The sequence below is a fragment of the Gadus macrocephalus genome, chromosome 22, assembly GCF_031168955.1.
Source record: "Gadus macrocephalus chromosome 22, ASM3116895v1".
Classification (NCBI taxonomy): Eukaryota; Metazoa; Chordata; class Actinopteri; order Gadiformes; family Gadidae; genus Gadus; species Gadus macrocephalus.
This window is the reverse complement of record NC_082403.1, coordinates 15185367-15211691: the sequence shown is the minus strand read 5'-3', so window position 1 is coordinate 15211691 and position 26325 is coordinate 15185367. Positions and strand designations below refer to the sequence as shown.

The following is a 26325-nucleotide window of genomic DNA, read 5'->3' as shown; positions in this document are numbered from 1 at the left end:
ATGTCGCACGCGGAGAGGCTTGAGGGCAGCAGCGAGGCGGACCGGAACAGCAGCATGATGGGTAAGCGCACTAAAATCCCCCATTAGAACAGTTACCTCACTAATCTGATAACTAAATAAATTAATCTACTAGTTTACGGTGTATTTGAAGGGTGTATAGCCCCACCGCCTCTGGTCGGTCTGCTGTTTCCTGGGACTCACAGATCAGCTCATAATGTGTTCCTGGAGTAGGGGGATACTTAATGTCCGTACTAACATGTTTGAGTAGTACTACTACATGTAGTACAACTACAGTACTACTTGTAGTACGGGTTGTTTGAGTTTTTCGGTTTGATTGTGCAGCTTGGTCGATACAAGCTCATCAAGTGTTTCTTTAACTTTGTGCCATAGCAGTTAGTGACTACAGTGTACGCTATCTACGTAGCTAGGTTTAAGTTACGCTATATACGTATCTAGGTTAAAGTAAGGCTAGCCTGTCAACAGGTTGTCAGTCTACGTAGCTAGGTTAACGTTTGGCTAGCCTGCTAGCCTGTCAACAGGTAGTCAGTCTACGTAACTTGGTTAATGTTAGGCTAGCCTGTCAACAGGCAGTCTGTCTACGTATCTAGGTTAAAGTTAGGCTAGCCTGCTAGCATGTCAACAGGTAGTCTGTTATGGTTACTAATGTTTGCCACACTTTACAACGAGATTACATCCAGGTTTGATCCCCGTTCGTTGTGTAGGATGTCCCGTGTGCGTTTATGTATGAATCATCATTACATTGTCATTGACTCCACTAGCCCTAGCTTTATTTCTTGTAATTGTAATAAAATTCAATTGACAATCAACACAACTTATTATCTTTACGCACTGGGCACCTATAGAGTAGATGAAGCAGACACTTTTAATACTAGAGTTTAAGGAATATAGAAGCTTATGGCATTGCAGACCTACATATTTTGCCTGTTAAGCTCTTTAAGACTGTAACTGTGATTAAGGGCCATGTTACTTGAGTTAAAATTGACGGGAGGGGGTGGTAGTCTATTGAACAGCAGAGCCAGAGTGCATGTTGAACATAGTGCTGCGTGGTGTGCATGACATTCAAATACCACTGTGAGCGGATGAAACAGCTGACACTAGCTGCACGTACTACTACTAGTATGTTCATGCGCCTTTTTATTGATATATTTGACTAGTCAAGCTCCCAAACTTATCCAAAATGTCCATTGACTAGCAGCACTAGCTAATATATATTTTCAAAGGTATCTGGTATTAGGCATACTAACATTCTTTCATGATGAAGAATGTTGATTAGTCTGATTTATCTGGGAGCGGTCAGCTTGTCATTAGTTAAAAGTGACGGCATCTTCTCTATCCCTTTTTGTCTAGTTGTAAAAGGAAGTCTGGTAGAAGTATGCAGATAGACGTCCTTGCAGCCTCTGAATAGGGAGAAACTATCAAATGTTGTGATTCGTTATTTCATTTGAGATTGCAATGCCATTTCTAGAGGTCAATTCTTGTTACATTTTGAAGTATCCCATTGATAACGTACAGCTGTATAAAGCTTCCCCCCTCATAATCTCCCAGAGATGCAGAACAGTTCTGATTGTCCAAACGTATATATTTACATTAGTTTAGTTGTGCAGCTTTATTTTCAGATAAACAAGTGAATCACATCTCTGCAATGCTGTGCGACCGATGGAACGTTACGGTACCATCAGTATATTTCTTAGTCAGAAAATACAACTCTTCCAGACATTTCTGATCTTATTAGTACTCTGGCAGTGTAAGATTTGCTATCTCTTGATTTCACGTGAGGTCAGAAACACTTTGCGGTGGATGAGCCAAAAAGAGGGACTATAGTTGTTCTCAACATGGATCAATGAGTTGATCAATGAGTTGATCAATGAGTAACTCTGCTGTAAGCTATTATTCAAAGTAGTTTGGGGCTTGGAGAAATCATTTCATTTCCTACTGCAGGTTCGCGTTGAATTGAATGAAAGAACCGATTTCATTAATTTTATGAAAGTTTAATGGTAAACCTGGTACCCCATTCAAAGTTATACAACTCTTTGGCTATTCCGCCTCCTGTAGCATTTGATCAACTGTATTTAGTCTATTGGTATACATACAGGCAGGCTGAACTTGGCGTTTTAGGTTTTCATTTGTTGTACTTTAGCAGCTGGTAGTCGTTCACGGATACAATTAGAAAAATCCCACGAGAAATAGAGGGTGCTTAAGTTAAGATGTTCTGAAAATAAGAATGGTTTTGTGAAACTGCGTTTCTCACAGCCTTGATAAACATCTTGTTCAGCTCTCTGCAGGTTTCACAGCCAATTCCCTCACTGTGACTTTGCTGAACATTCAAGTGATCTGCGATTCGTCACTTGTCTTCAACACAGGAAGTGGTGGGGAGACGGTGTGAGTTTGCTTTAACAGCAACATTTCCAAGAGGCTGTCGCATTTCTTGGATTTAGTCTTGTCAAGCAGAGGATGCATACGGCCAGAGGATAATGGTTTCTCGTTGCATCACTGTGTAGAGTGGTCTCTTCACTGAGCTCATTCTGATCGCTTGTCAAAATACTAGACTTGTGTTAACCAAAACTACTCCCAACGACGCAAATGTAAATTTCAGAGGATATTTTTAAACCAACTTGCATCAGGACATCCGCACCTAACGAAGTTAGGGCCTGCCTGACTTATTATTACAGTCTCTCTTCTGTCTCATATTTGTACTCCAGTGATTTGTTTGGTGGTTAGAATCAGGCTGGACAGCTAGACGGACACCAGATCATTTAATGTATTTTTGACTGTGATTGTAATATTTCCTATAACTTAATGTGCCTTTTGCTTTTTTCCTGCTTCATTCATTCACTCGGATCACCTCCTCTCTGCGTCACCCTTGCGCTGACAACCTTTCCCTTTGAACAGCTGTAAGTATGAATAAACTACGTTCATTACATCGGCAGCAGCTCATTTATTGAGTATCATCAACTATACAGCATTAACCAAAATATTGTTTCTGTCAATAGGCCTTGTTACATGAGACTAATGACTATTTAGCTGTGCTTACAATTGACAATGTAATCTAATATCCCGCTGCTGTCTGGCGCTGGGTGATGCTTATCCACTTGTGTGTATTGTGAGTCGGTGCTGAAGCTGTTTGTCTTGGTCTTGGTACAGCAACAGAAGAACCTGGAGGGCTATGTGGGCTTCGCCAATCTGCCCAACCAAGTGTACCGGAAGTCGGTGAAGAGAGGCTTTGAGTTCACACTCATGGTTGTGGGTGAGTGACTCCCTCAAACCTCATCTTTACTCCTCCCGTTCCTCCAGCCAAAGTCTTGATGTAGTATGCAGCTGTGAATAAACTTTCTCTGTTGAGTTTTGACCAAATTGCACCAACAACTTGTTGTTTCACTAGTGTGTAGCGAAGGGACACATTTTGGCCAACATATCGCTGCATCTCCTCTGACCAGTGTTCCCATCTGTCCTGGCACACAAATAATGATAGCCATTCCTTCTTTACGCTTCATTCATGTCCCTGGGCGTTGAGTTTCACCGACACAGTGGGCCTGAGAGCCCAGGCAGCTGGCTGCTCCACCACATTAGGGATGGCTTTAGCTCAGGAGCATCCAGTTGCATGCGGCGGCACTGTGGAACCAGGGTTATAACACACATTTACACATTCCACAACAAACTGAAACATCAGAGGTTTCCTTAGCCTTTCAACTTCCTCCGTGTCACGCTTGAGAACGGGTCTACATTTTTGAATGTCTGTGGTTCTGTGAATATCACGCCAAGCTTGAGTCTAGAAATCTAATCATCGTGCAAACGGTTTGGAAATGTTGGAAAATGGACTAAAAGTGCATGAGATTGTCATGGCAAATCCATCTGCAGCTTTGATCACAGAATGCAGTCCTGGATAAAGTGTCCATCTGTGATCTCTTTCTACAGAATGCTGTGATGCTCCAGGCTGACAGTAACGTTGGCCCTTCTGATGTGGGCCTTGAGCTAGTGTGGGTTCTAGCTGTAGGACATGTAGAGAGACACGTTAACGATAAAGACATTTAGAATACTAGACACTTTAATCAGGCAACTGGGAATGCTACGCCCTGTTAACTTTAATGTATACAATGTATATTAACTTATCTCAAATGTTCTCTGCTTGAAGGGATGTTGTAAGCTAATATTGACGAGAACTAATGTTGACATTATCATTCAAACCCCACTTGGCCAATGCCATGCTACAATCATGCGGTCACTCAGTCAGTGATTGGTTAATCAAATCATTTGACCAATTGAATAAACGGGTAATATATATATATATATATATATATATATATATATATATATATATATATATATATATATATATATATATATATATATATACATGAGATGAATATATGTATAATCCAACTATAAAATAATGTTGCATCATATAATTGTAACATCATGTGGATGTTTTGGAAAGCTATAGTCCATGACGCACCAATGAAATGTCGTCTCAAAGTGGATATGGCTTCCCTCCAAAAATAACTTTGAGGGTAAAGGTCATCGTGGAGGAAATGTAACACAATCTGTTATGCTTGGATCGGTTAAAGTAATGCTTAAATTCACAACTATGCTTTGGATATACATCTCTAGGAGACATATTCCTCCATTAAATCCAACAGGGGGGTAATAATAATGGCTATGATGGAGGTATTGAGATGCGTTCCTCAAACGAATAAGAAGCGCATACGATTGTTTGCTACATCCCTTCGTGACTGCACTAGAAATGGATGACGGTAAACATGAACTGCTGTCTCTACAGTCGCTCAGGCTCAACACAGCGTCTGAGGACTGCGTGTTTACTCACATACAGCCTCACATTCCATTCACCCAGCTGCCCTCGGCCGCCTGTCAGGCAGATAGACCCCCCAGCCCAGTGCAGCACAGAGCTATAGGTAGGCGTAGTAACAAGCCAGGCCTGATGTCACTTCCTGTGCCCTGTCATGACTCCTGGTGCCCATGTTTCCTCCACTGCATTCCTGTCCCTCCTCTCTGTCTGGGATAGCCGTCACGCATGTCCGTCTGCCTCCTCTCACTCGAGCAGTCAGGAAATGCCGTCGCACACGGGTTTTGTGCAAAGCATGTAATTAGAATAGCTGTGTAATTGGCAAACGTCAGGTGCCAGGAGGAGATGAGGCGTTGGGATTGTGCTACTTGCACTCAGAGTTCAGTGGGAAAGCCTTGGTTCATATGAAAGATAGTGCCCCAGTGCCATGCTACTGTCCCATGCTACCGTCCCATGCTACCGTCCCATGCTACCGTCCCATGCTACCGTCCCATGCTACCGTCCCATGCTACCGTCCCATGCTACCGTCCCATGCTACCGTCCCATGCTACCGTCCCATGATGCTACCGTCCCATGCTACCGTCCCATGCTACCGTCCCATGCTACCGTCCCATGCTGCTACCGTCCCATGATGCTACCGTCCCATGCTACCGTCCCATGCTACCGTCCCATGATGCTACCGTCCCATGATGCTACCGTCCCATGATGCTACCGTCCCATGCTACCGTCCCATGCTACCGTCCCATGCTACCGTCCCATGATACCGTCCCATGCTACCGTCCCATGCTACCGTCCCATGCTACCGTCCCATGATGCTACCGTCCCATGCTACCGTCCCATGCTACCGTCCCATGCTACCGTCCCATGCTACCGTCCCATGCTACCGTCCCATGCTGCTACCGTCCCATGCTACGTCCCATGATGCTACCGTCCCATGATGCTACCGTCCCATGATGCTACCGTCCCATGATGCTACCGTCCCATGATGCTACCGTCCCATGATGCTACCGTCCCATGCTACCGTCCCATGCTACCGTCCCATGCTACCGTCCCATGCTACCGTCCCATGATGCTACCGTCCCATGATGCTACCGTCCCATGATGCTACCGTCCCATGATGCTACCGTCCCATGATGCTACCGTCCCATGATGCTACCGTCCCATGATGCTACCGTCCCATGCTACCGTCCCATGCTACCGTCCCATGCTACCGTCCCATGCTACCGTCCCATGCTACCGTCCCATGCTACCGTCCCATGCTGCTACCGTCCCATGCTACCGTCCCATGCTACCGTCCCATGCTACCGTCCCATGCTACCGTCCCATGCTACCGTCCCATGCTGCTACCGTCCCATGCTACCGTCCCATGCTACCGTCCCATGCTACCGTCCCATGCTACCGTCCCATGCTACCGTCCCATGCTGCTACCGTCCCATGCTACCGTCCCATGCTACCGTCCCATGCTGCTACCGTCCCATGCTACCGTCCCATGCTGCTACCGTCCCATGATGCTACCGTCCCATGCTACCGTCCCATGATGCTACCGTCCCATGCAGCACCAACCTTGTGGTGGGAGCAGCAGAAGCTCGTCTAGGGTCTCTTGAACTAAATGGTCAAAAATGTCTGCTGTGTAATTCCCCCTTATTTCTTTAAAGAATGTCGCTGCAAAATCACTCCGGGCTTCTGGGACAACTAGACTGTCTACCATGTTAACTGCTCTATAAATATACACACGATAAGAGTTGGCATGTATTTTATAAATAAGAGTCCTGTATTCCCTTATCCAGATTATTGTCAAATGACCCAGAGCTCCATGGAAGTCTAATCAATCCCCCGCTGTCGACCCTTTTGGATGTTTACAGTTTCCACGACTGCAGCAACACAACACTTTGACTTTGGCAGTGTTCTGTGAGGGTATGAATCAAACGGCATTCAAGTAGCCCGTCGGATGTCTCTCCCCCACCCTGCCCCCTCTCTCCCCCACCCCATCCCCTCTCTCCCCCACCCCACCCCCTCTCTCCCCCAACCCACCCCCTCTCCCCCCGCCTCTTTCTCCAAGCCAAGCGTTTCCTCCTTCCCCTCCGCCAGCGCGCCTGCCTGCACTGGGGAAGTTCCTCCGGGAAAAGCCCACATGGTTTATACAGCTGCTGGAAATCTCCTTTAAAGGAAGTATGCAGACCGCCCCGCCGAGCCGCAGTGGGCACGCCGGCGCCCCCCCCCCCCCCCCTCTCTGGTGGGTTTTGGGCCCCAGCAAGAGCCCCGGGCCTCCAGGGCCTTCAGGTGGCTCAGCCCCGGGCCCCCAGGGCCTTCAGGAGGCGCAGCCCTAAGGAGGATGAGCTTCCTGAGAGGGAAGGATCCCTGTATCTTCCCCAAGCCGGGCTTTGATTCTAGTCGAACCGTCCATTGTGGAGGTATGAAAACAGCTTGACAAACTGTTTGCAGACTCTTTCCCAAACGACCGCACCACCGAGTTCATCACAACCCATGGTTGGAGAAGCTGTTTTCTGGCTCATAAACCTGCAGAACATTGCATCCTCCCTTTCTGCACTATGTGCCTGAATGTATACCACACGGCCAGCTCCCTGTCCCCTCTCAAACGGGCAGCCGTCTGCTCTTGGCCTTCTTAATTCAAGCTGACAGCAATTTTAGCCAATGTTTGCACAAGACCACCCTTTACCTCCCCCCCCCCCCCCCAGACCATCCTGTCAAATAAAGGGAAAACAACCTTTTGAATTATGTAGTGTAGATCGTGGCTCCTCCACAACAGACCGTCAACATGGTTTGATGTCGGGCCCATTTGAGTTCAATCTGTCTGTACCCTCTTGGGGAAATATTTATGATTGTGGTAGAACATTGAGATGACAGCGTGTTGAGAGAACGGTCCCTTTTGTGCAGCTCTCGTCTCCTCTTTCCATTCCCTTCCCACGTACCGCCGAGCCCAGTGGCTCAGGGACGGGCGTGGAACGTAGCTGAGGAACCTCCGCCCGGGAACGGTACCCCGTGCACTTCAGGGCCCAAACCCTCTTCATTACTTTGACACTGGCTTTATTTCACAGCAACACACAAGCAAACAGCAAACACGCGGAACGTCAACACGCGGATGTCCACCAGGAGATACTTATGATAGGATCATGAAATTAATCTAATAATTCCCAGCTGCTGTGAAATGAGCGTCTGGTACAAGGAACCTCTGCTGTAGTGCAGGGGTCCGACGGGGTATAGGAGGACCCCCCCCCCCTGCTGGGGCAGCTGTGGTGTGATGTCACCGGGCAGGGCCGCTTCTCCCTCTCAAAGGTCGGGAGCAGCCCAGTGCACCGTGCCAGGCAGTGGGCCGCCTCGCCCAGCCTCACACTGCTGCCTTTGTTTGGCCCCGGGGTCCTCCCCGCTGGCCCCCCAGGGTCCGCGCCTCTCTCCACACACCGTGGCAGTCACACTGTTGCGGAGGTGTTAGATTTCAGCCCTAGACACAGGCCACCACCTGGGAGCCATCACCCCCGTCCCAGTGCATTTCCTTGAGCCGAGAGGGGAGTTTATGGGGGAGGAGGGAATGTCTGGTGACAACATGTCTTGAGGTCAACTCTACAGTTGTTTCTCGTGTATAAGCGTTGCAGTTTTGAATAGCAACCTAACCCTAAAGTCCAAAACGTGCAGTGAGTCATTCTGATTGTCTGGTCTCATTCGGTTCATTGTGTTTCATTGAGGAAGTGTCTGTTTCCACCTTAAGCATATGGATGTAGCTCGATAACTGAGGGCTCATGGGGAAGCATGTTCCCCTCCCTGTGGTTGGCTTGAGTGTTCAGCACGGTGGACTCCCAACAGAAGTACCGTGCACTCCCAACAGAAGTACCGTGCACGTGCACACACAGGGCTATATCCTTCCAGTGTCTGCTCCCACACTCCCAAAACCACAGTGATTGAGTCACGGCTAAAGCCTTCCCAATCTCCCCACTTCTCCCTGATTGGATTCCTGAAAATGCAGACACGGAAAAGAATTTGGGGGAGTATAAACCTGTCTTCATCTCATGTTAAAGCTTGTCCGCCTTAAAAAGAAAAGGGGAAAAAACAAGCTTAAAGAGAAGGAAATGAAATCCCCTTAGTAAAATGTTTGCGTGTCAAACATGCAAAGAATGTGACATGGCGAGCCGTGTCTTTGGAATCTGCCCCAGATACACATCTGGACGTTGTGTTGTATCGTTACACCTAGGCCCGGAGCCTCCCACTCACGCCTCTCTCTCTCTCTCTGTGTCTTTGTTCCACCAGGAGAATCCGGCTTGGGGAAATCAACGCTGATCAACTCCCTTTTTCTGACAGACCTGTACTCGCCCGAGTACCCTGGCCCCTCCCACAGAATCAAGAAGACTGTCAAGGTAAAGCTCCTCCTCCTCCCACCTCGACCCCTCCTCCTTCCACCTCTCCTATTGTTATGTATCCAGCTGCTTCTTCTGACAGAAAACATTCATTCCTCTGAAAGGATAATTTCTTCATCCCATGGCGACCCATTGTGACCTGACTTTCTCCTCTTGGTTTGTTAGGGCAATGGGGGGAGGAGGGTGTAAGTCTGTGTAATGCTAAAACACAAGCTGTGGACCTGGCATTGGGTTGAGCTCGAGGCCCTTCCCTCTGCTGGCTCCGTGCTGTGTGACTCCTCCTCAGTCCAGACCCAGTGTCAGGGCCCGGGGCTGTCGTAATACAGGTGTGCCCTCTTTCTCTAAGGCGGGTGAGCCTTCAGAATGTTGTAGATGCGTCACGACCCACTCTGACATCTTGTCTCTTGGCTAGGCTACCCCCCCTAGATGTTACCACCCCTGTTGTAAGACAATGCAAACCAGTTGGTCCACATTTACTGAGCACGCCTCACAATGCAAGAAAGGTTCTTATTGCTGACATCCGTAATGACTGGATAGGAAACGGCAGAACGGATGTTTCAATTCAATTTCAATTCACTGTACAACAAACCCTTGTTGATGACATTCAGGCAGGCTTCAGGGGGGTAGTGTAGGTGTTCAGTATCAAGTGCAGCCTCTTACCTGCTCGGCTCTATCATGCTGCTTAGGGAAGTCAGTATCTTCTAGAGGAACTATGATGGTTGCATGAATAATGATCTTTAATAGAATGTGGGAAGATTCTGCTGACCACAAAGGGAAATCATACCAAAGAGGAGCAATATATCAGAGACATTGTCGAGGAGAAAATCATAGAACTGCTGTTTGTTCAATTTAGGGGGGTAGGGGTCCTGGTCCGAGGCTGCCCTCCTGGAGAGGGCCCCGTAGGGGTCCTGGTCCGAGGCTGCCCTCCTGGAGAGGGCCCCGTAGCGGCCCAGGCTTTGCTGCCTGTGATCTGCAGCCTGGCACTCCCTGTGAACTTAATCCCTCTAATCCACCCTACGCCACCACCAATTAGTCCACCTGCCCATTACAGCCCCTCGGCGTGCCTTCAGAGGTGAAGTAAGCCGTGGCGTGTGCGAGCACAGTAGTAGGGGTGTTGAGCCCCCAGTAGGTGGCCTTCCTCCTTCAGCTCCAGTACACTCACACAGGAGGGCCACTGTTCAGAGCGCTGATGATAAACTGTGCTTGTTAGTTTAAGATCCCGGGCGGTTTGGGCCGAAGGAAAGCTGCTGAACAATGTTTTGTTTATCCTACAGAAGAACAAATCGCTGTGAGACAGGGCACATAGCTTCTCCCCCCCTCCCTCCCCCCCTCCCTCCAGGAACCACATACTGATTGCATTTTAAATAGTTGTGGTCCCCATTGGTTTTCCGAGTCATGCCATTGCAGTACAATGGAGCACTTTGGGATGTCCTCTTGCCCTTGTTTTGATTCAAAGCCTGCAATAGAAGCGGAGCTTTTTGTTAATCTGGTGTAACATCACTGAAGGTGATGGCTCAGATCTCTGCTGGTTGTTAAACTGGAGTAACATCATTGAAGGTGGTGGCTCAGATCTCTGCTAGTGATTGTTCAGTTGGAACAGACAGCCATGGCCCTTGCCAGAAAAGCTTTGTGTATAGTCAGCAGTTTGTGTATAAATTGTTCCGATGCAATTCCCTTTTCAGGAATTTATGGTTGCAGGAATAAAAAGTGGAACGGGATTCTGTTCATTTCCAGTTTAATAAGCACATGCTGTGCAGCCAGACAGTAATGCTGAAGTGGTCCGCCGATACTAATTGAATCAGTAAACTGATGGTACGCTCATTCTATAGAGCTGAAGCGGGCCATATTGTTCATCCTATTCCCATGAGCTCACTGACTTTGGCCAGCCTGTTGTTGAAACAGACGAGTCTGTGGCTTGGCTCATTCTGTGGTGGAATGCCAAGAGACACTCAAAGGATCCTCACAAAGCGTGGATAGTTGTGGAGCGTTCCATGTTAACTTGTGCCAAACCAGCATTGTTCCAAGTCAAGGCAGTGGGAGTCTGAAAGAAAAGCCTTCTGTATTTGTCTTCAAAGTGGATACCAAACTCTGCCGAAGCCAACATAACAATGCTATACAATGTATGGAAAAAATACTTCACAGTGAAGCAAAACAGATCTTCCTTCCCACTTATTCCCACAAATACTGGCTACATCTACCATGTCCTAAGTGGACATGTTTTCTATTAATATTTTTAAGCAGAAGTGCCGGCTGCGCTAAATAACTTCCCAGCACTGCCTTTTAGCCCCTGCCCTTATTCCTTAACTCCCGTCCGGCCTTTCGCACAGTCCTGACCCAAGGTCCTGGATTGAACCCCTGTGTGTTCCTCATGGTGGAGGTGACTGGGGTCGGAGTCGTGTCTAGAGCTCCAGGCAGTGTGTGATGAATGCTAGTCTGGCTGCTCAAGGTAGATGGTGGGTAGGCTTTACCTTCTGACCCAGACCACTGTGTTTGGGTAGGCTTTACCTTCTGACCCAGACCACTGTGTTTGGGTAGGCTATACCTTCTGACCCAGGCCACTGTGTTTGGGTAGGCTATACCTTCTGACCCAGGCCACTGTGTTTGGGTAGGCTATACCTTCTGACCCAGGCCACTGTGTTTGGGTAGGCTTTACCTTCTGACCCAGGCCACTGTGTTTGGGTAGGCTTTACCTTCTGACCCAGGCCACTGTGTTTGGGTAGGCTTTACCTTCTGACCCAGGCCACTGTGTTTGGGTAGGCTTTACCATCTGACCCAGGCCACTGTGTTTGGGTAGGCTTTACCATCTGACCCAGGCCACTGTGTTTGGGTAGGCTTTACCATCTGACCCAGGCCACTGTGTGTTTGGGTAGGCTTTACCTTCTGACCCAGGCCACTGTGTGTTTGGGTAGGCTATACCTTCTGACCCAGGCCACTGTGTTTGGGTAGGCTTTACCTTCTGACCCAGGCCACTGTGTGTTTGGGTAGGCTATACCTTCTGACCCAGGCCACTGTGTTTGGGTAGGCTATACCTTCTGACCCAGGCCACTGTGTGTTTGGGTAGGCTTTACCTTCTGACCCAGGCCACTGTGTTTGGGTAGGCTTTACCTTCTGACCCAGGCCACTGTGTTTGGGTAGGCTTTACCTTCTGACCCAGGCCACTGTGTTTGGGTAGGCTTTACCTTCTGACCCAGGCCACTGTGTGTTTGGGTAGGCTATACCTTCTGACCCAGGCCACTGTGTGTTTGGGTAGGCTATACCTTCTGACCCAGGCCACTGTGTTTGGGTAGGCTATACCTTCTGACCCAGGCCACTGTGTGTTTGGGTAGGCTTTACCTTCTGACCCAGGCCACTGTGTTTGGGTAGGCTTTACCATCTGACCCAGGCCACTGTGTGTTTGGGTAGGCTTTACCTTCTGACCCAGGCCACTGTGTTTGGGTAGGCTTTACCTTCTGACCCAGGCCACTGTGTTTGGGTAGGCTTTACCTTCTGACCCAGGCCACTGTGTTTGGGTAGGCTTTACCTTCTGACCCAGGCCACTGTGTGTTTGGGTAGGCTATACCTTCTGACCCAGGCCACTGTGTGTTTGGGTAGGCTATACCTTCTGACCCAGGCCACTGTGTTTGGGTAGGCTATACCTTCTGACCCAGGCCACTGTGTTTGGGTAGGCTATACCTTCTGACCCAGGCCACTGTGTGTTTGGGTAGGCTTTACCTTCTGACCCAGGCCACTGTGTTTGGGTAGGCTTTACCATCTGACCCAGGCCACTGTGTGTTTGGGTAGGCTTTACCTTCTGACCCAGGCCACTGTGTTTGGGTAGGCTATACCTTCTGACCCAGGCTAGTGTGTGCAGGTTTGTTTCTGAAGTAGGGGTCGGGGCTAAAGTTGGGGCAATACCGTCCTAGCCAATTCAAATCTAGCAATCGTTCGAGCACACTGATTGGTTCTCTGGGAATATTGTTGAAGGGTTTCTGTTTGTCCTTTCTATTATAATGATTTAAAGAGATACATAGTGATATGTTTTAATCTGTGTGTAATGGCCAAATTCAACTGGTTGGTTTGATTCCAGATTCCTCTTTCAGCTTCCAGAAGGAGAGTTGGTTGGCTAGCATTTGCTTTCCATTAGCCGGTGTTACAGTAGCCTAGCCCCTCCTCATGCGAGGGAGTACTTTGATTTACTCTTCAAACATTGCCCATTTGTCGAGAGAACAGTCTCTTATTCAAAATAAATGGCAGTAATAATCCCACACGGTGGTAGTCAGTCAAGCATGGTGATGTTCCCCCACTATCCTGGAACCTGTGATTAGAAGACTACCGGGGATGCTGACCGGTGACCCTCGGGGGCGACCCCCCTATCTCCTTAATCCCCCATATCATGTGTGAGTCCCCTCCAGGAAGGTAGATAACCTGCTAATGAAGTGGCCTTTTAAACGTGGAGTCCTCCATTGTGATAACCTGACGCCCACGCAGGCCTACTTAAACAGGAGTGGTGCTGTGAACACACTGGCAGCAGTGCTTCTAAAGGAGTCGTGTGTTTTCAGCTGCTGCGCCAAAGTATCCATAATTGTCCACACAACACCGGAACCAAATGCCCTCAGCGATTATGGGCTTTTCCTGTCCTGCGGCCAGTAGTGCCTTATAGCTGGCTCTCTACTCTTCCTTTGTGGGAGCAGGCGCTGCAGGTTGCTATAACAGGAGAGACGGGTCCGCCTGTCCTGATATGAAGGATGGGTTGAAGGTAGATAAGGGCTTTAATAAGACGCTGTCTCCCTCCTGTTATTGTACCACCTTTCTCACTACAGTGGCGGTTAGCTTGGATGCATTGATATTTCTACATCAAAAGAAATGTATAAACAATGATAGTAATTTGCATTTTTCCCGTCAAAGTAAAACCATTTGCTTATGTAAATATTGCCAGGTCTGTGCAATATACACAACCACATACCGTTGAATGGGATGGAGAACACTCGAGTCACTGGTTTCCATGACAACCAAAGGGTGCTGTTTAAATTACGGTTAACGGCTCAATGTGATAAAATTCACTGTGTGTGTGTGTGTGTGTGTGCACTACAAGCTATGATAATGTGGTCATCTGGGTCTTCCTCAGCCTCCCATTATGGCTTTTGAAATGGCCTCTTAATGTGTCTCCCGACGGAGACACTCCAAATGTCTCACGGTGGTCCTGACCCCTACAATGTGCTGGTTAAGCTGCTGTGGGCCTGGCACTCACACAGTCCCTCTCTGTCTCTGGGAAACACACACACTGGGGCTCAGCGGTCCATGCCACACACAGGGACACCTCGGCTCAATGCTGTGGTTGTTCACACCTCACATATACATCCCATTGTTTGTTCTTCTGGGTGAACAGCATGAATGAGTGTACACTGCTATTGGCAAGAGAGCAGTTTTACATGGGCCGACGGCGTGTTGTGATTGGCTGGGAATAATCGGTTGGATTGAGCTGTTGCATGTTTCCACGTAATGAGAGCCCTGTGTGTCACAGGGTTTCGCTCTCCTCAAGGTGGAGATGGAAAACGCTCCAGCGCGGGCGGGGGTTCTGCTGCTGGAGTCAAGACTGACCCACCCAAAATGAATATCCCAGTCACAGGTTTAGTGACTGGGATAAGCACAGAAGACCAGGGTCTCTCTGTGCGTTGCATTGCAGGAATTCTACTCAGAATTCATGTCATTCTTCTCAGAGATCTATGTTGTCGTTTGTCTATAGACAGACTCCCTGGGAAATGTCTATACCGTATCGCTTTCTTAGCTATATCTATAGAGCTGTCATTGGATCTTCAACACAATAACTGAATTGAATGTAAACTTGGAGAAGTAGGTGTTGGGTCTCGCGCTCCAAAACGACCCGATAGCAGGAATTGTAGGGACAGAGATGTCTCAAAAACGGTTCTAAACGGTTCTACCCAATGGAAACACTTGTTCTTGCCAACATTACCGGTGATGATCCCGGTACTGTAACGAGTTGGTGTCTGGGCCAAATGGACTGTGTGGAACTGATGGAACAAGGGGAAAATAAAATAAGGAGGATGATGCTGTTCCTCCACTGCTGACACGGTCCTTCCTCTCCCCCCCCCCCCCCTCCTTGCGTGGCTCCAGGTGGAGCAGTCCAAGGTCCTGGTGAAGGAGGGCGGGGTCCAGCTGCTGCTCACCATCGTGGACACCCCCGGCTTCGGGGACGCCGTGGACAACAGTGACTGGTAAGGCTGGCCGCCGCGACCGATGGCTGTGAGACACCCTTTGGGTGCAGTGAGACAGGCAGTAGTTATTATTTGATTTGTAGTGAAGTAGAACCATGAACGGTGCCTGCAGTGCCGCTTTGTTCTGGCCTTGCCCTGATGTGAAGAGGGCAGTGTCTTGTTGGGTTCATGTCGTGGACAGTGTGGTTTCCCTCTCAGTGGATACATCTAGTTATCAATCGTTCTATTAAATGGTTGAGGGCTCTACAGTTGATCACATTGGGCTACAGCTTCCATGAAGGGCGGCGTCTGATCTACTCCTGTCTTGTCCCCCTCTCAGCTGGCAGCCGGTCATCGACCACATTGACAACAAGTTTGAGGACTACCTGAACTCCGAGTCGCGGGTGAACAGACGCCTGATGCCCGACAACAGAGTGCACTGCTGTCTCTACTTCATCGCCCCCTCCGGACACGGGTAGGTGGCCCTCTCCGATGGATGAAGGCTTTGGTTGTCCACCATTACATGAGCTTCTAACATTAGCGGAGCCAATGCAGGGGGGGACAAAACGTTGAACCGAACCATTAGAAACTCCTTCATCACACTAGAAGCAATGACATCCGACAAACAACCATTGGTTCTCATACTAACTAATGTGTACTAATGCGACCTTCCTCGTGTATAAAGTACAATAGGGTCTGCGTATATGAAGCGTCTCCACAGCAGCCTGTTCTGTAGAGGTAGACAGGCTGCAGATGGAGAGGAGAGGGCATCTCTCTCCGCTAGCTTGGCCACCTTCTGGCAGTAATAACATTGGTCTGAGCCCGCTGACCCGGGGACCCCCTCTCTGACCACACACACACTCTGGCCCCTGTGACTGTGTGGTCTCCCCTGCTCAACACGCACACAAACGGTCCAGCAGCTGCGTTGTGTGGGTCCTCACGTTGGCCCTGGTCAGCCACACGCCTCAGGGTGGTGTAGCCTCCAGTGGTTCAGTGTTTGGGCCTACTCTCTGTTCGCTGTGGGCCAATACAGGGCCTGATAAGACAACGGAAGGCATTTACGACGCAGAGCAAATTGTATAATTATTCCTAATTGAATAACATAAATTCCTTGCTTATTTTTCTTTCCTCTGAGGGGTGGGCGGGGAAGGATGCAATGAGGGTTAGTTCAGGTAAATCACAAAGTATAAGTGGTAACACTGCTCTGAATGAATGCCCTGAATGTAAACCGCCAGCAGCATACATCCAGGAGAGACGGTGACCTTGGTTTAGTCACCCAGCGGGTTATTATCCTTTTTAACCTAACATTGTTCTAATGTTACGCTTGGGTTCAAATGTTAAGCTAATAAAACCGCCCCTCCCCTCCACACGCACTGCTTGTCCCCAGGCTGAAGCCCCTGGACATCGAGTTCATGAAGCGGTTACACGAGAAAGTCAACATCATCCCCCTCATCGCCAAGGCCGACACCATGACGCCCGAGGAGGGCCAGCAGTTCAAGAAGCAGGTGTGTTGCTATGTCTTCCAGCAACGTTGTTTCTGGATCCTCGTGTGTGTGTGTGTGTGTGTGTGTGTGTGTGTGTGTGTGTGTGTGTGTGTGTGTGTGTGTGTGTGTGTGTGTGTGTGTGTGTGTGTGTGTGTGTGTGTGTGCGCCTCCCCTTCCTGGGTGTATCGACTGGCCTCAGTTGGACTATTGACACGCGGTATTGATTGACAGCCAGTCCTCCAGGGCTGGGCTATATGTATTGGCACCTTCGGCCGTGCTCAGTCAAACCACGGCGAGTTGAGTTGCGTTTCCATTACCGTTTTAAACCCGTTGAATTGTGATGGTTAGAGTCTGTGAAGCAAGTCCAGTCTGCTGGACAGATTGGTAGACCGTTTCCCCTGCAAAGAGCAAGAAGAATGGCAAGACCTCTGTCTGCTGACGAAACACAAGCTTCCGTGAGGAGCGAGCAGACAGACAGACACTGAGAGATGATCATGGAAATCTGACAGTACAAGAAGTGGTTGACACACCAAGACTTATAATGTTAGTAATGGTAATCATAGTAATGGTAATCATAGTAACAATATAATAATAACCAGTGTTTAACCATCATCAGTTAGAGAAACCATCATCAATCTGTGTTAATAGAGAATATAACCCCAGCCGCGCCAACTCGGACGTCATCAATCCAAGAGGGCATGACCCTACTCAGAGGACCTATCATGACCCTACTCAGAGGACCTATCATGACCCTACTCAGAGGACCTATCATGACCCTACTCAGAGGACCTATCATGACCCTACTCAGAGGACCTATCATGACCCTACTCAGAGGACCTATCATGACCCTACTCGGAGGACCTATCATGACCCTACTCGGAGGACCTATCATGACCCTACTCGGAGGACCTATCATGACCCTACTCGGAGGACCTATCATGACCCTACTCGGAGGACCTATCATGACCCTACTCGGAGGACCTATCATGACCCTACTCGGAGGACCTATCATGACTCTACTCAGAGGACCTATCATGACTCTACTCAGAGGACCTATCATGACCCTACTCAGAGGACCTATCATGACCCTACTCAGAGGACCTATCATGACCCTACTCAGAGGACCTATCATGACCCTACTCAGAGGACCTTCTCCTACTAAGAAGACTTATCATGAGCCTACTCAGAGGACCCCGTCTTACTCAGAGGGCCCTTTCATGAGCCTACTCAGAGGGCCCCATCATGAACCTGCCCAGAGGGCCCAATCATGAGCTTACTCAGAGGGCATTTAACATGCATCTCACGTTTTAAATTAAATTGAAATGCATGGATAATCATATTCTGACCGTTTTGTTGGGTTGTATGCTTTCAACATGAATCACTTTGTTGTTGGAGTAGTTACGTGATTAACAGAGCCCTTAATCTATTGAGTTGCCATGATGCCGTTAGGATGTGTCTACTACAGCCAGCCCAGAGTGAATAGAGGCCTGCTTCATTCAGACGTCGCCGCCTGCGTCGGTAGCTAAAGACCCCGCTTGTCATCTGCAGATCATGCGGGAGATCCAGGAGCACAAAATCAGGATCTACGAGTTCCCCGAGACGGACGACGAGGAGGAGATCAAGCTGGTGAAGAAGATCAAGGTTGGTTGTGCTGGCAGTCCCCCGTCCGCCCCCTAGGGGCGTCTGTGGGAGCGTGTGGGTGGGCTGGCTCTGGCATGGGGCGGCCTCACCCACACATATCGACCCGTTTGTAGCTGGGATGTAGGGCAGTGCATTCCACTGCTGCCGTGGGCCCACCGTGCCCCCACACACTCCATTCAGTGGTCATCTCAAACTCTTGCACACATTTAGTTCACACAACCGAAAGCTTCTTATTGTGTCAACACGTACACGCACACATTTGCATATGTGCGTCATGTTTGTTTGCATGCTGGCCAGTGCTGTTCCAGTTTTGTGTTGCGGTGTATCCGTTGTGGTTCAGCTGTTTAACACCCTCCCCCCCCCTCCCTCCCTCGGCCCCGCAGGAGCGCCTGCCCCTGGCGGTGGTCGGCAGCAACACGATAATCGAGGTCAACGGGAAGCGTGTGCGGGGACGGCAGTACCCCTGGGGCGTGGCCGAAGGTGAGAGGCCATCGATCGATTCCTAAAGTGGACCAAAGGCCTCTCTTTTTGGCCCAGTCTATATCGCTCGTTGATTTTGCTCCATTTAGCTAAATCCATAGTGCGGTCTGTTTAGCCAACTCTACATTGTTCTGTTATAGCAACTGTATTGCACCCTGTTTGCCAATCCTGTTGATCTGTCAGCCGACCTGTGTGACTGTTTAAAGGCTGTTGAGGCGTCAGGTTCTGCCGGGCTGTTCCCTAGGCCTCAGGTCCCCCTAGTGCTGGGCTGTTCCCTAGGCCTCAGGTCCCCCTAGTGCTGGGCTGTTCCCTAGGCCTCAGGTCCCCCTAGTGCTGGGCTGTTCCCTAGGCCTCAGGTCCCCCTAGTGCTGGGCTGTTCCCTAGGCCTCAGGTCCCCCTAGTGCTGGGCTGTTCCCTAGGCTTCAGGTCCCCCTAGTGCTGAGCTGTTCTCTAGGCCTCAGGTCCCCCTAGTGCTGGGCTGTTCCCTAGGCTTCAGGTCCCCCTAGTGCTGAGCTGTTCTCTAGGCTTCAGGGGGGGGCGGGCTGTAGAGGGCTGACACGTCTGTCACAGAGACGCTAACCGTTCCAGATGTGAAGGGCTATTACAATTTTTGCTGTGCTCCAGTGAGCTGAATCCGACATGTGAACACTATTTGTTATCTGATCTGAACTCAATGCTATGCTTGGCGTAGCGCGCGTTCTTGTCTGAGCAGAACCGCCTGCTAAGCACTCGCTACCTCCCTTCTCTCTGCATCATGGCCCTAGAACTCCTGTACCTCCAACTACCACATCCAACGTATCACTCAACACGGTACGAAGCAAACAACGAACCACTACGTGAATAATGCAAACATCAAGACGCTGTGATACGTGTTCACACGCTGCCTCTCAGCACACAGGATGTGAGAGTAGGTGGTTGGTTTGGCCCAGGAAGCCGCGTCAAGGCCCGATACACGGGCTCAGATTTACACGACCGATATGTATTGAATTAAGGGCACCGCATCAAGGCGTGACTCAGAAGAAACGCTCTGTAACTAATCTAGACCCAGCCACCAGAGCAGCTCTCGGAGGACGGCCTGTTTGGGATTACAGAGGGAGTGGGAGCTGGAGCTGCACCATGATGAGCACATGGATGAGCCATAGGGGGCTTCCTAGCCACCAGAGGGAGTAACTAAGGAGAACGACTCTGTGGGACTGGCTGTCACCGTGTATCTTTACCTCTGGAAGGGGACGCTCATTTCCAAGTAGAACAGGATATTTCTGTGCTACGAAACCCGAGGACGAATGCGATTCAACCCCCTTTTTTAAGGATTTAAGGATTGGTTCACACAAAAGCGACTCAACACATGTACTGGTACGAGCCAGCTGTGTGGACAGGAAGCGTAGAGGATTCAAGAGATGTAGAGGAAGTTAGGGTGACCTTTTGATTCTCAACCGTTTCTGCAGATAGTGTGGGCTGTGAGCGGTGTTTACTGGGGACACCAGGCAGTTTGTTCCTCCTCTACGGCACGTAGCCTCCAGCCCTGCCAGGAGTGAGCAAGTACAGCCAATGCAGGGTGGACGAGGGGAAGCGCTGTAACTCATTGAGCTCGTCCTTGTCTAGCTGTCACACCTAGTGGTTGGTGACATCAGTGGCTGAGCAGGACACTCTGCCCCCCAGTGGAAGGTCGGTGGTATTGCAGCTGCCTGTGGAACTCTCACCACCACCATTTTTTCCCGCCCTTGTGGGGAGTGACTATTTCAACACCAAAAACATTGTTTGGCCCCATGACAGCACAAGAGTGGCGCAGGGGTGGGAGAGAGGCCAAGGCGCTCTGAAAGCTATGCAAGCCACAACAGTCTGTTTGTGGGGCTTTCTGTGAGGGAGTTCTGTAAATGTGTTGTGTGAGAGGAAGTGACAGAGGCCCTCTGCTGACGGTCTTCTGTACTGCAGCCGTCCAACTGACTCCTGTTTCCTTAATGAGCAACAATTGCCTCGTGTTGGCAGTTGGACTGAACCGAGGTCTACTTGATCAAACGCACGACAACGGACCGGTTGTTGGACGAAGAAATTGGTTTGGCAGAAATGAACAGTGTGAGAATGATAAGGGGTCTCTTTGTAACCCTATCCTAGTAGTACCCCCAAATGCAATTGTTAACCCTAAAAAAAAGCATAAAATGGGATATTTAAAACGCTGAGGGCGTAAGGTAGGGTGGAATCCAACTGAGGGTCTTCCCGGACCGGGGAAGGGCTTCCTGTGAAGGCTTCAGGGGTGAACGGGAAAGAGGGTGGAGACACGGCAGGCAGCACACACACCAGGTCGCTCTTCTATAGGGTCCCTCTTCATTGTCCTGGTTCACGCCAGGGCTCCTCGTCCGGGCCCTCCCGATGTCTGCTCCCCCGGGGCTCCTCACTGTGTGAGACCTCCTCTAACCCCTCCACCTCTCTGCCCCTGCCTCAGTGGAGAACGGGGAGCACTGTGACTTCACCATCCTCCGGAACATGCTCATCAGGTACGCCCGCACCTTACAGCCACAGCATACGCCGGCTTCTGCCAAGGCCTTCCCTCGCTGCCTGGGGACCGTGGCGTTCACGTCGGCTCCCGTTAAAGGGGAACCACCGCACAGCACTTGACACAATTCATCGAATGATCTTGATTGGCCGAAATCGGCGGCAGGACCAATGAACCAATTGCATAATCAGGGATTCAGTCCTGCGTTGAAGTTGTCAGATTCTCAGGAGCCGCCTGTTTCCAGAACCCACATGCAGGACCTGAAGGACGTGACCAACAACGTCCACTACGAGAACTACCGCAGCCGCAAGCTGGCGGCCGTCACCTACAACGGCGTGGACAACAACAGGAACAAGGGCCAGCTCACCAAGTAGGTCCTCACCGCACACCTCTCCAGAGGAGCGCTGCTCTGGGTCTGGGGTCAGGGTCTGGGGGTCTGGGGGTCAGGGCCACACAGAGACCTCACTCCAGAGGGTCTCAGTCCAGGGGCTCTCAGACCTCATCCTCTCTGCGTTTCTCCACCACTGATGATTGCATGTTGCATTCAGGCACCTGTGATTGCCAGTGCCACCCACGATGGAATTCCCAAACCAATTTGGGAGGAGATGATTGGTCAGGGATCGGCCAGGGGGCGGTTTCCTACAGAGGCAGGCACAGGAAACTCAAATAAATACATTTTACAGAGGTCCAATTCTCATAGCTGAGAGTTGGCTGAGACCTTCCTGTCAAACTACACTCTATTATTGTTATTTGGAGACGGATGCCCATAAGACAATGTTTCTATCATTTGAAAGAAAGTAGCTGTTTGTTTTTCAACCATTGGAAGCTTAAATCAAAGCCCACCATAGCCTCAGTGACCAAGGCCCTCCACTGTCATGAGAGGTACTTGGTGTTCAATTGTCCACCGCACCTTAACACACCTTAACAGTACCTTAACGCACCTTAACAGCACCTTAACACACCTTAACACACCTTAACACACCTTAACACACCTTACCAATACCAAAGGCTGGAGCACCCGTCTAACTCTATGACCAGCTCCTGCTGACATGCTGAGCTGTCTTCACGCATGGGGCCGTTTGCAGCATGACGAGAGCCTGTGTGTTTTTCTGTTTCTGTTTCTGATCTCTAGAAACCAGACGGATGACGGCATGTAAGTTTGTTTTGGGTTCATGTTTTTATCTTGCTTTCTCTTGGCTGGTTTCCCAGAGCTGTGCCCCCTACACCTTCTCCCTGCCCCCCCCCCCCCCCCCCCCCTTCCTCTCACGTCCCAACCCGTCTACTCCAAGCCTCTGAAAGATCTTCTGACCTTCTGGATGAAACATTTGTTCAAATTGAGGAGATGGCAATGTTTTTAAATGTGTCGATATTAAAGGAACTGCATTTCTCTTATTTCTCTGTGCATCCTAGCAGCTATTCTCACCGCCCCGTTGGTGGTCTATCCTCTCCTCCTGAGCCCGCTGGGGTCTTCCACACCTTGTGTCTTTCCTAGACCTGCTCCTGCGGCCTTAGACCTGCCCTGGTGCACAGTGCCTAGTGTCCGAAGCTTAATGCACCTGGTGTTCTGACTCATGTTGAACAGTGGCTCTCCTGGTTCACAAAGTGAAAGTCCTCCCATGTTCCCTCGCTGTCTCTATGTGGTGCGTTACTGTACCCCTGGGTCGTTGCTAACCGTCCATTCTGACAAGCAGCTCAGAAACACAGGGAGGACTTTTAGCTTGTGGAACGGGCTCTTCCCGACGTCGATATGAATGCTCCTCTCTCCTGCGTGTCCCCAGGAGTCCTCTGGCCCAGATGGAGGAGGAGAGGAGGGAGCACGTCTCCAAGATGAAGAAGATGGAGATGGAAATGGAACAGGTGTTCGAGATGAAGGTCAAGGAGAAGATCCAGAAGCTCAAAGACTCCGAGGCTGAGGTGCGCTTGATATACCATCAGTGGGGGGAGGAGGAGGGATTGAATCCATTTTAAATCACTCTAATGCAAACTCTGACTGAGCTGCTGTAGGTAATATTCCAGAGTTGGAAAGAGACTAGAGCAGAACTCGAACGTGCCGTTCTCTCTCTCTTCCTCTCCATGTTGAGGGAGGAAGTCAGTGTTGCACTTCAAGCACCTGTGATTGACAGGCAGGATGGATTCCCTAAACAAATCGAGTCCAATCAGATGTCCTTATTAGTCTGGAATGAACCAGGATTAGTCTCACACAGACGCAGGCGTGCGGTCAACCAGAACAGATCTTTTCAGAACATTTCACTCACTTATAGCGGAGCTATAAGTGAAGTATCACTCAAATGATGGCGCTTAACTCCTGCCTACTGCCCCTTTTTAAAACGTGAAGCCCTTTGAGCTGAGCCTGCAGAGCCTCCTGGTCACCTGACCTTCTGTTTCGCCACACTGATCAGTTTCCTGAAATGCCCATGTACTCAGGGACTGCGTCGTAATTGAAGGAAATACAGGCAGACGCTGGCTAAACAGTGTTGACGTTAGCGTGAGTTATCTCAGTCACGCTCAAGTAAGCATGGCATGGAGTCAACTCAGCCCAACAGGATGTGAGCTCTCGTGATCAGGATGCTCTCCAGGCTGCAATTTCCTGCATGAAGGTCGCTGTGTCAATAAAGTTATGGATGATCACTAGAAGGTGCTAATGGTTAGCATGCGGTCCCGGTGCAGCTCCAGCGGCGCCACGAGCAGATGAAGAGGAACCTGGAGGCGCAGCACAGGGAGCTGGAGGAGAAGAGGCGCCAGCACGAGGACGAGAAGGCCCAGTGGGAGGCCCAGCAGAGGCAGCTGGAGCAGCAGAAGCTGGAGGCCTCCAGGTAACCCGCTCACAGAGCCACCCTGCACACTGCCCTCATTCTGGGGGCTGCTGCCCTCTTAAGGGGAGGTGCTGAATCACCAGGGGCCGTGAGGAGGAATCTTACTCTGGACTCGACTTAAACTGGGGTTTGTTATTGTTTGGTCAGCTTTCCCAAGCCTAAACCAAATCAATAGGCTGAATCTTATTTTGATGCAACATGAAATTTTCTTCTTAAGATGTGTTCAGACCGAATGTGTTGACACCAGATGTGTTCAGACCGGATGTGTTGACACCAGATGTCTTCAGACCGGATGTGTTGACACCAGATGTGTTCAGACCGGATGTGTTGACACCAGATGTGTTCAGACCGGATGTGTTGACACCAGATGTGTTCAGACTCAATTATTTTGAGATAGATTCAACTAGGGATGGGTCAGAATATTAAATTATTCGTCCCGAGGGTCAAAGACTATATTTTTTTACCAATTTACCAGCTCTCGTTTTGAAGGCTGAACAGACAATTTGACTGGAACTACTTAGCAGGTAGTTGTTTTTTTGCGTTTAAGAGATTCACATCCCTAGATTCAACATGGCCTTTGCGTGGTCGGGGTGATGAGTGATAAGTGATGGGTGGGGTTTCCATGGTCAGGGGGTGTTCCTGAACCCTGGTCTGCCTGATCCTTTGCAGGACCTTGGAGAAGAACAAAAAGAAGAAGATATTTTAATTCCCGGCGGGACGGCCTCCCGGGTTCCATCGCCCTGTCCCGGGGCCGGTCCACGTCCCGCCCCACGACCCCAGCGTCTGACCTGCAGCAGCACGCCACGGAGCGACGAGCCAAAGACGGCGGGCTGGGGGCGGAGCCCAGACCTGCAGACCTCAAAGCCACCCTGCTCCCCTCCTCTCCCTTCAGGATCCAAAGAAACTCTTCACCAGATATTCAGAGACTGCTGCGAGAGAGTTGTACAATCGTTCTACCGCCTCGGTTCATTAGAGCTGTGTCGTCTGTTTGTTAAATGCCAAATGTCAAAAGACAAAGAGAAAGTTATATTTCTTTCTTCACTTTATAGCCCACCGGTGACCGCAGTGGACTTCCTACCCTCAGGCATTGTTTTTTAATGTTTTTTTACCTTTTTACCTTTGACTCAGTTACATCGCTATCCTTCTTGCCCAGCCAAGATATTATTCTCTTCCTTGACTTCCATTTAAATTATATAACCTTGGACATCGGTGTTTAACTCCAGGTCCTCTGATGTCTTCATACTTCTGTGCAATCCTTTTTTCTTTCTTTATATACTGTAGCTCTCCAAATGTTAACCCCCTGCTCCGTTTCACAATACCCATCACTGTCCTTCCTTTATCTCCTGATGTGCTGAGTGTAAATAAAGAAAAGGGTCAGAAGCGAGAACGAAGACCAGCGATATCAATCAGCGCTCATGTTGAAACCCTTCTGGGGTGGGTCTTGGAACCCCTGTGCCGAGGCCTGGGTAACCCCTGCCTTGAAGCCTTGGTAACCCTTTGTTGAGGCCTGGGTAACGCCGGCGCTGAGGCCTGGGTAGCCCCTGCGCTGAGGCCTGGGTAACGCCGGCGCTGAGGCCTGGGTAGCCCCTGCGCTGAGGCCTGGGTAACCCTGTGTTGAGGCCTGGGTAACCCCTGCGCTGAAGCCTGGGTAACCCTGCCTTGAGGCAGGATTACCATGCCGCAATGAAGGCGTGGGAATCCCTGCCTCGTCTTCATCAACTAGTATTTTCGCTGCTGTCAGTTAACTCCTTTTTATTGAACCGTCTTTTTTGCTAAGTTTTTACTCTACAGTCACAGAAATAAAACTGATGCGGGAGATAAAATGTTTGACCTATATTCTTGAGTCAAACTTCTAACGTCCAGCAGAGGGCGATATCACACAGCCTTTATCAACAAGGTGACGCTACATTGGATGCGCTTCATTAGTTACGCTAGTTACTTATGTTATGAACACCCTCCAAAACCATCTCACAATAATGGGTTTGTTGATTCAGGTTATTGATGATAAAAATGGAAGGAAGGAAGTGCGGGGTCAACCT

General features: G+C 49.7%; 1 protein-coding gene and 1 long non-coding RNA gene across 2 annotated transcripts; both read left to right on the top strand.

Moving 5' to 3' along the window:
• On the top strand, positions 1-25673 carry LOC132451581 (septin-7-like). Its single transcript, XM_060044151.1, has 14 exons — positions 1-61; positions 3110-3265; positions 9080-9186; positions 15298-15398; positions 15718-15852; positions 16765-16882; positions 18410-18502; positions 18886-18982; positions 21423-21474; positions 21718-21843; positions 22606-22626; positions 23252-23387; positions 24141-24286; positions 24956-25673. Exons 1-14 carry the CDS (start codon positions 1-3, stop codon positions 24990-24992), a joined length of 1386 nt encoding a protein of 461 aa, XP_059900134.1. The 3' UTR covers positions 24993-25673.
• Positions 18989-21051, top strand: LOC132450679 (uncharacterized). The gene is made up of 2 exons (XR_009523898.1): positions 18989-19233; positions 19479-21051. It is a non-coding gene; the product is annotated as an uncharacterized LOC132450679 (long non-coding RNA).
• Positions 25674-26325: the final 652 nt, after the last annotated feature.

Excerpts from the sequence above, each read along its gene's own strand:
- LOC132451581 (XM_060044151.1), top strand. The coding sequence starts at position 1 with ATGTCGCACGCGGAGAGGCTTGAGGGCAGCAGCGAGGCGGACCGGAAC. Across the intron at positions 18,983-21,422 it reads CCCCTGGGGCGTGGCCGAAG|TGGAGAACGGGGAGCACTGT; the intron begins GTGAGAGGCCAT and ends CCCCTGCCTCAG. Across the intron at positions 23,388-24,140 it reads TCAAAGACTCCGAGGCTGAG|CTCCAGCGGCGCCACGAGCA; the intron begins GTGCGCTTGATA and ends GTCCCGGTGCAG.